This window comes from Podarcis filfolensis (genome assembly GCF_964270895.1).
Source record: "Podarcis filfolensis genome assembly, chromosome: Z".
In the NCBI taxonomy this organism is placed as follows: Eukaryota; Metazoa; Chordata; class Lepidosauria; order Squamata; family Lacertidae; genus Podarcis; species Podarcis filfolensis.
The window spans coordinates 24,655,418-24,665,342 of record NC_139617.1 but is presented as its reverse complement, the minus strand read 5'-3'; the positions used below and the strand labels follow the sequence as shown (position 1 = coordinate 24,665,342).

The following is a 9,925-nucleotide window of genomic DNA, read 5'->3' as shown; positions in this document are numbered from 1 at the left end:
GCGTGCGCAGCCGCTCACAAAAAAAAAAAGAACCCACAAGAAACCCCGCACGCCCCTGAAGCCTGGGAGTTGAGAGAGCGAGGAGGAGGAGGAGGAGGAGGAGACGGCGGAGGGGGCGGGGAGAGAGCGAGGATTGGCTGTCTGTCCCCGAAGCCTCTCTGCGGATTGGCTGCAGAAGGAGGAGAGGGAGTCTTCGCCCACTTGGCTTTGAAGGCAGAGTGTGTGCGTTGTGGTGGGGGAAGGAGAGGGCCCGGTTTCGGGCTGTTGGCTTCCAGAATGGAGGGCGGGTCTGTGTCCAACGTGGAGGTTTGTAACTTGGCTTACACGGGGCGGCTGGAGGAGCTGAAGGAGCGGCTGAGCGCCAACCGGAGCTTGGCGGAGCGCGCGGACCAGGTTGGCATGGCAACCGGAGGGGGGCGTGGTTAATTGTCTGTGAGTCGGGGGGCTGCCAGGGCTCCACTTCTGAGGCAGTGTGGTGTAGTGGTTAAAGTGGAAACCCGGAGACCTGGGTTCAGCAGATCCCCACTCGGCTGTGAGGCTTTCACTGGGCGGGCTTCCCCTCTTTCTCAGTTTGGTCTACCTCACAGGGTCGCTGTGAAGCTGAAAAGGGGAGGGAGAAACCTACGCAGGGCGTCTTTTGAGTTCCTTGAAATAAAGGTTTGGCAGATCTGCCCCCGGGACAGGTTCAAGACGTTACTATTAACATATAACAATTTGGGACCAGTTTAACCACGATATCGCCTTACCCCCGCATGTTCCCACAGTACCGCATAATTGACGTTAGTGCAGATGCCACATAAATACCCTTTCAGCATTTGTTAGTACAGTACTCAGTCGTTTAGTTACTGTGGTAACTTTGGAAGTCTCTGCCTATTGAGCTCAAGCAGGTGCCTTCACTGTACTCTTTTCGGTGTCTGCTAAAAGCATCCTTGTTCAGACAAAGCTTCGCAGATGCTTAGAAAGCTGAGCTAATTCTAATCTGTTCTTGTATTTTTAATTTTTGTATGTTTTGAAGTAGGGTTGTGGATTTTACTTGATTTTAGTGCTTTAGCGTTTGCTTTGAGGTTTTAATAATCAAGTGAAATATAAAATTTATGAATTTAATAACAACAACAACAATAATAATATAAAGGCCTTAAAACCAGCCATGTTATTCTATGCCATCGAGGGTGCTTTACTGTTTTTTCTGTGTTTTGTATTTTGTATATGTTTTCAAGTCTTTGAAAAGTGCACCAACCACCCTGGTATTTTCACATGTGGAATAGTAGAGAAATTCCAACAAATAAATAATCAAGCTGGGGCCAGCAACACAATGTTTTAGTTTAGCATGTTCCTGTTCAGGGTACCAGCCAGTTCAGCACCCTGACTTTGAGGATGCTCCATAACATTCCCATCATTGGTGTACAGTATTCTAGTTTTCTCTCCCAACAGCCAGCCAGTATTCTGTGGCCACTGAGCATGCTTAGTCCTCACTGGCTATTTTGAGGGGTTCGTACCCTGATTGTGTTCCTGGCTCTCCCCCGCCAATATATACATATATATATTTGAGATAGTTATATATTGCTTTTCAGAAGAACCTCACAAAGCTTTTCACAAGACCTCACAAAGCCATTTCCGAGCTTGGGAGGAGAGGGGGTTGCGGGCTACCCCCTCCCACACACGCGGGGGCTGGCCTTTTGGCCCCCCCCCCGCGAGATCCAGGGAATTCCCGGGCGTGCCTTCGACCTGGCCCGCCAATCGGCGGGCTGGGGAGGTGTGGCCTAGCCTACTTAAGGCCAGGCACGCCCGGGGACCGCCCTCTTTCCCCTTTCCAGCTGAGCGGTTTTCCCAATCCACCCACCCTTAGGCTTAGCTAGCTACGACCTTGCTATGGTTGGTCGCCGCAAGGGGCCTGGTAGGAATTTTTCCAATTTGGCGCACTCTCAGCCTTTTGGTTTTTTCGCCTACCTCGTAGCAAACGTCACAACTTCCGCGGTATTGGTGGTTAGGCATTGGCAGGGGTTAATTGTTATGCAAATGAATGGGGGGGAAGGAAGCGCCATCACCTTCCCCCAAGGAAAAGGGTAGTCCAGTAGAGGACTCCGGGGGGCGTTGCCTTGTCCGAAACCTAGGGAGGTAAGGGCCTCCGGCACGCCCCCGAGCGGTGACACCCGTGGGATCCTAGTTGGCGTACTTCAACAGGACTCCCACGGCTTGTGGATAACCCTTCCCGGTCTCCATGCCGGGTAGACGATAGGAGCCAATGCCTAAGGCCAATACCTTTCAATTCTGTAATCAATAAAGTTGTGGCCTTTTTATGCCCATTAACCTTAAATAATGTGTCCAGTGTCTTCATTTCACATGGGGGAGGGGACTTGCCACGCAAAGTTTTTCACAAGACCATATGTTTTATAATAAAACAGAAAGATGAAAGGGAGGAGCTTTTTAAAATCTAGTTTTTCGCATACACATTCTTTATTGCAGTCCAAAGACTCACAAAAACAGTTTTAAAAGTGCAATAAATCTAGTTTTTGTATTCTTGCAAACTTTGGGGTCTCCTCAAGCTCCCTGATTCATCCCTTTTTTTCCTTGGAAGGTGCTGTTTTACCTACATAAGGATTAGATATCAGGGAATGAGTTTCCAATTAGAATATAGCAGGGATAGGAAACCTTTATCATTTTAGATGTTGTTGCACTCAAACTGCCATCCTGTCTGATTATTGGCCATGTTGGCTAAGACGGATGGGAAATGAAGTCTCACGCCACCTGGAGGTTGCCCAGTCCTGATATAAATGGCATAGATAAATACAGTTCCTAACATTAAAGAACAGCAGGGTTTATTTCTGCTTGGGAAGCACATAGACACATATGTCTGTGATTCCGAAACTCTTCCCCCTAACTCTTACTAGAGGGGAGAAAGGGTGCTCTGTTTACTAATTCATTTGAGAATGGGATACAGTACATACCTGGCAGATGTTTAAATCAGTAAGATTGCCAGATGCCAGGGTTTCAGCTTCTTAAAAGAAGAAGAATGACACTGTAAAATACAGGCAGCTGATTTATTGTGATGTGGGTGTTTTTGGACTTCAGCCCACTTCATTAGATGCATAAAGGGTTTTTTCCTCAGGTGGCAGAGGGCAAGCGTACCAATTAGGAGAGTGAAAATATATCTGCCAATGGAAAATAGCACAATATGCACCTGAAGACACACCATGCACCCTGAAAGCTTATTTTACAATATGTTTGTTTATTTTTAAAGACATCACAAAGTTATTTGTCCATAGCTGCAAAAAGAATAAACATAGCTACACCTCTAGAAGTAGCATGGGGGTGGTGTTAAATTTCAGGGTGAAAATTCCAAAAATCAATGTTGCATCATGCTGCACTTAAATGCATTTTTTGTATATAATGACATACCTGAGAGCACGTTCCCAGTAACTATGAACATTTTGCTACATGAATCCTGACCACCCATTGGGGTGTGGGCAGTTTGAATGCTCTTCTAAATGCCTGGGGCACTGTCTGGAGAATGAAATGGCCTCTGGGAACATACAAATTGGCCATTATTGTTCTTACTGTTAAATGACTTGCTGCTTGTATAAAGGAGTATCTATCCTTTTTAGTTTTCATCGTTGTAGTTCGTTCTGAATGTTCTGTTAATGCGTCTTTCTAAATAAGGCCACAAAAGTTACTAGTCTGCAAATAATCATAATCATAATAATTGTGGCCTGCTGGGAGCTGACAGAAGAAGAATGGAGAGCTTTGTCACTCCTTCAGCAATCTGCCGCCTGTCTGTACTGGGTGTAATGCTCTGTCCTTTCTCCTCCAGCCCACCCCCATGCCTTCATGCAGTGCCCTCTTGCTTGTGGATACTAGATGTGTTCTTAAATACAAGGTTGTACTAATGCTTATTTGTGTTTTGTGTTTTAGGATAACAGGACAGCCCTACACTGGGCATGTTCAGCTGGGCATGCAGACATTGTCGACTTTTTACTAAGTCTGGGAGTGCATGTTAATGACAAAGATGATGTAAGTTCTGGACTTATTTTTCAGAAAGTGCTTAGGCAGGATCTTGCATGTATAGTTCAGAGGTATATAGTTCAGAGATGGGAACCTCCATCCCACAGGCCAGAGGTTCCAGCTTTGCCCACAAGGCCACTCACCTGACCGTTAGCTGACATCCCTAGAAACGTCAGCTGATGGGTAGGAGAACAGGAGTTAAATTTTGCATTAGCTGTGTGCCCTCTTCCCAGGGAACAGGATTGCACAGCCAAGTTAGCAGGATTTTATGAGCAGATTTAAAGCCCTTTGCAAAAGTGCTGTTTGCTCAGCTCAAACTGCCCACTCACTTAATGGACAAAGATGAGATGCTTTAATCAACACTTATGCAAGGCACTTTAAAGCAGCTCCACGTTCTCATTTCATGATAAAACCCCAGCGCTAAGCAGGTTGTTATTATTATCTTTCATTTCACTTCTATACTGCTTTATATTTTAAGGGGGGAAAGCTAAAAGCACTTTGCAACTCATTAAAACATCAAATAAAACAATCCAGTGTAAAACATTACTAAAGAAAGTCAGATATAAAATATACATTCAAAGCAACATAATTAACAGGAGACTAAAATGTTATCTTAAACATTCCAATAGAAAACATTACTTCAAGGAAGTCAAGTGTAAAATTCACATTTAAAAAAGAATAATTAACAAAAGAATAAAATATTAAGCACAGAACATATCTGTTGCTGTTGCTGCCAGTTTTGCCAATTCTGGCTAGTGGTGACTGGAAATTCAGGCGATGTCCTGGTTGTGCACTAAGAGACAGCCAGGATGGTCTCAGTGGTTCACACGCACCACATCCCCTTAGTCTGGCTATGTGGGAAAGTTCCCCGCAGGGAGCTTTCTCAGACACCCTACCCAGCTGCTTGACTGCACATGCAGCAGACAACAAGGTGCTGCTAACAAGAGAGTTTCTTCCCCTTTGGACAGAAGTTAAAAACTTGCCTTTAGCACTTTGCTGCCTCCCAGATGCTTCAAAGTCCTGACTTCATCATTTGTGACATTAAGTGATTGGTGGGTCATGCCCTCCTCTCAGACTAGGCCTGCAAGGCAAATCTTAATTAGGAACTGGTCTATGAAGCTAAGAAGATTCCGCACTGCTGATATAGTTCCTAATGCTACTGGAGTTGTTACCAACTACTCTCACGTGTTAAAGAAGAATTAGTGATACACAGAGGTGGGATGTGTGCTGGTTTGTTATCTTTGGCTGCTGTTCTCGAGATGAGGGGTTGTTGTTTTTTTACGGAATTCTGGGGCCCTTTTGAGCTGGCACAGCCCTTGTGTGAGGTAAATTTCTGAGCCCCTTCTCCTCAGTTTAAAAGTTCTCATGTGAAATTGAAATGAAGACTGTATGGCTTCCAAAAAGAAATTTTAGAATTGGTGAACCATTCAGTCTTCGGCTACACCTGAAGGAAGGCATAGTTGCTTCTCTTCACTGCTGAAGAAGGCAGGCTGAGCTGGTTTGAAAAGAAAGCTGCAACATTATCATGACTTCTTCTCTGATCCAAAGTCACATAAAGTCGCCGTATAGCTGTGGAAGGCCCAATACAGTGGTACCTCAGGTTACAAACGCTTCAGGTTACAGACTCCGCTAACCGAGAAATAGTACCTCGGGTTTAGAACTTTGCTTCAGGATGAGAACAGAAATTATGCGGCGGCGCAGCAGCAGCAGCAGCAGGAACCCCCATTAGCTAAAGTGGTGCTTCAGGTTAAGAACAGTTTCAGGTTAAGTACGGACCTCCAGAATGAATTAAGTACTTAACCCGAGGTACCACTTTATAAGAGGCTCAGAAATATAGTGGTGCTCTAGAAAGAGCTAATTTGGGGAGGTAGGTGGCAACCAGAACTAGGGAGCCTGGTCCTTTCCTTATTGGCTATTTAATATCATGTGATGGCAGTTGTATAAATGTTGAATGGTGGGCCATATTCCACTTTAATGACCAAAGCTACCTGCTATTGAGTAAGTTCTTACCGAAGTTGAGCAAGTTATTTTATGGAAGAGATGGGGAACCTGTAGCCTTCCAGATGTTTAGGACTCCAGCCCCAAGCAGCATAGCCAATGATCAGCTGTAATCCAACAGCATCTGGAGGTACAGATGTGCCCCATCCCTGTTTTACAGTATTTTCATAGGGGATAAATTTTGTTAAAACCTTGCCATGGTTCTGTAGTACTGGATTTTCTTCCTAACAGAGCTTGAAAGTGTGGTTGTACAATGTCTTAACGGTTCCTGGTGACTAAAAACCATGAGCCAGCAAGTCTTCTGTTTAGAGAGGAAACTGAGCACTCCCTATAAGCCAACCCTAGCTTCCATGTTATCACCGATGCAGAGGTCTGGGGTACTTTCCTCACGACAGAAGTCTTTCTACCTGCCCTGCTTCTGTGAATTGTAAAGCTTATAGTATACTATGCCTTGTTTTCTTTTCACTCCTCAGGCTGGCTGGAGTCCTCTGCATATTGCTGCATCTGCTGGCCGAGATGAAATTGTGAAATCTCTCATTAGGAAAGGTGCTCAGGTGAATGCTGTCAATCAGAATGGCTGCACGCCTCTGCATTATGCAGCATCCAAAAATAGGCAGGAGGTAAGATTTCACTTGCTTCCTCACCTTCTCATTGCTCAACACAAAGCAGCCTGTTTGGTAACCTTTGTCTTTCCCCACTCATAGATTGCACTAATGCTGTTGGAGAATAGCGCTAATCCAGATGCAAAAGATCACTTGGCATCTACTCCACTACACAGAGCAGCATCCAAAGGAAACCTGAAAATGATACAAATTCTTTTGAAGTACAAAGCTTCTGCCAATCTACAGGATTCAGAGGGAAACACAGCTCTGTAAGAACTAATGTATTTGTGGTAGATTTTGCCCTAGTTTGTTTAAACCATACTTTTCAAGTTCATTGATATTAATACTTCTTAGCACAAACTATTCTCTAATGTTGAGAGTTTTCATTTAACAGGCTCAGTAACTTTTTTTAAAAAACAATTCAAACTGAGCTTCTTGGGATTCTACAAGAGAGGCTGTATTCTAAGATGTATGGTGCAGAAACATCCACACCATAGCTGTCAACTGTCCCTTATTTGGCGGGAAACTCCCTTATCCCAGCACCGTTTCCCGCTGCTGTCCCGGATTGATGATGTCCCTTAAATTTCCTGGATTTCATGCTCCCCCGGCTCCGGAGGGAAGCAGCGTCTCGGGGTCCTCCGCCTCAGGACGCGTCTCCGTCTCTCCCTTTCCCCCCTCAGGGGCGCGTTGTGAGGAGACGGGTGGCGGTGGGCGGGCAGGCAGCCCCTCTCTTGCTAGACTTCCGCCGTGCTGCCCGGGGAAGCTGGAGGCAGTGGCGGTGGCTGAGGAGGCAGCCTGAGGGAGGAGGAAGAGGAGGGATGCAGAAGGGCAGCGCTTCAGCAGCCGCTGTGGCACCACAACCGTCTCATGCCGGGCTCGCAGGCGGCGTAGGCGAGAGTCTCCCTCCCTCCCTCCCTCTCTCTCGGGCGGGGAAGGGCCAATGGAACTCCTTGTGCCAGGATGACGGCAGCCCCGATGTGCTGCTTAGCTTACCCTCCAACCAGTGCAGCATCTTAATGTAGTGATTTCCCCCTCTGCATCCCTTTGCTGGGTTGCTGCACTGTGGGAACCACTGCTTGAGGCTTTGTTTGGCTGCTTTGTTTGGTTGACTAAAATCCCTTATTTTGGCTGCTGAGCCCTTATTTTTGAGGCTGCTGGTCCCTTATTTTCAAATCTGTAAGTTGACAGCTATGATCCACACAGATTTTATGCAGCCTAATCCCAAACATAAATCCCACTGAGTTCAGTCCCATTGATTCTTTAGTAAATGCATGTGGGATTGTAGTGAGGAGCCTGGTGTTAGGTATGTTTATTTAAGATATGCATCCTACCAAGCTACTTAACTTCCAAGTAAGTGCACCCTGTTGCAGTTCTGGCCTTGGTTGAGATTTTGCATCAAATTATGATTTTGAGTAACAGTAGTTTGAAATCAAACCATGGCTTGTATGTCCAGGTGAACAACAGGCTGACTGTGAGTTAAAGCTGTTTATGACTATAATCCTAACGCTATTCACCTGGGTTTACACTGTCAGTTGCTTTTGTTTTCTGTCATGAGTTTCGTGACATCCTCTTACCGCAGTAGCATCTAGAGGTGGAACAATTGCTGTAACTATCATGTCAATTCAGATATTGTGCCAAACTATAGTGAATGGTGGTTCAGCGTGATCTTGGTTTAGCATAGTGTCTGAATTGAGCTTTAAACACCTTGATGTAAATGATGGGATTTCACAGGGGGACATGGGTTAGTTCAGGCCTACTTTTAAAATAGGTGGGGCCTACAAAGAAATACAGGCTGACAGCTCATTACTGCCTTGTCATGTGTCTCTAGCATAGTTGGTAATTTTTCATCTTATTTACAGCCATTTAGCCTGTGATGAAGAGAGAGCAGATGAAGCTAAACTACTAGTGTCTCACGGAGCAAGCATATACATTGAGAACAAAGAAGACAAGACTCCACTGCAAGTTGCAAAAGGTGGCCTGGGTTCCATACTAAGGAGGCTAGTTGAAGGCTAGCTGTGTCAGTCAAATTGAATTCCATTCTTCGTGAAAGTACTGAAGACTTTTCACTGTCTTTAGGTTGGCTTTAACAGTCACAACTTGAATTTTTATTGTACTGCATCAATTACACTTCTCTACATTTTCCATGGCCAAACAAAACTTTATAATTTTTTGTTGCTAAGTTTATTGTTGCTTAAAAAATTTTTAAAGCCCTGCTTTTCCTATAGAAAGAATCTATCTTTCTATACAGGTTCTAACGATCTTTTTAAACACATTTGCTTGTAAAGGAACAGTATTCAATATTTCCTCATGGCAGTTCTTGTTAACTAAGTTTATTACTCAGTTCAAGTGTCATCATGGTTGTGCGAAATAAAATTTGGGGAAGGAGAATGAGGACTGTGTAAATGTTGTTTGCTTTGTTGTATGTCTCCTTGGAATTCTTATTTACAGAAACCTGTTGGTTCAACCTTATACCCAGTACAGGGAGAGTGTTATAGGAATGGAGCATTGTGGGAAGGCAGTGGGCTTAATTCAGCTAAAGCGATTATAGACATAGTAAGGCTGTAAACAAAAATAGTCAAGTGCTGTGGCACCTTAACAGATTAAAAGGGTTACTGTGCCATGAACTTGTGTAGACAACTGTCAATCTCAGTAGGCTGCTTCTTAAACAAAATATGTTTGTTTAAAATGTTGCTAAGTAACAGCTATAAAGAGAACAAATAAATCCCAATTTTTGCAGTAAGAACATTTGGCCAAGTTGGATTTGTTTCTCCTCTTCCTCTTCTCCCTTCCCAAGGGTGGTGTTGAGCTGTGTGGCTTAATGCAAATAGCTTTATACAACTGGAATGATTTCTTATGCCCTAAGCTACTTATAATAAAATATTACTTGCTCCTTAGATCAGTTCAGTTCAGTCCTTCATAAGGTGCACGAAAAGTCTTCCAATGTCATAGAACCTGTGGGAAAAGGCTGCTGCTTTTGGTGTAATAGACACACCTAGTGTACTCCTACAGAAATCTTAAGCTACAGGGACACCAATTATTACCAAAAAGTTTCATATTCTGATAGTATTGGTCGATGGACTGTTCTGTAACTATCATCATGTGAATCTAAGTTAATTTTTCCTCTGGTGGCATATGCCATGACTGCTCTTAGTTCCAAGGCTGATAAAATGCAAAGTTGTTTTTTGCTCACTTTTTCATAACTATTAGTATTATATAACATACTACATTGCTAATAGGACTGAGGCATTTCAGAGCACACATTTTGCATTCAGAAGGCCTCAGGTTCAGTTCCTAGTGTCTCTGGTGTTTTAATTTTTTCATGCATA

General features: G+C 44.2%; 1 protein-coding gene across 1 annotated transcript; it reads left to right on the top strand.

Moving 5' to 3' along the window:
* Positions 1–5: 5 nt before the first annotated feature.
* PSMD10 (proteasome 26S subunit, non-ATPase 10) lies at positions 6–9,342 on the top strand. The gene is made up of 5 exons (XM_083596148.1): positions 6–393; positions 3,910–4,008; positions 6,471–6,617; positions 6,702–6,868; positions 8,459–9,342. Exons 1-5 carry the CDS (start codon positions 277–279, stop codon positions 8,610–8,612), a joined length of 684 nt encoding a protein of 227 aa, XP_083452274.1. The 5' UTR covers positions 6–276; the 3' UTR covers positions 8,613–9,342.
* Positions 9,343–9,925: the final 583 nt, after the last annotated feature.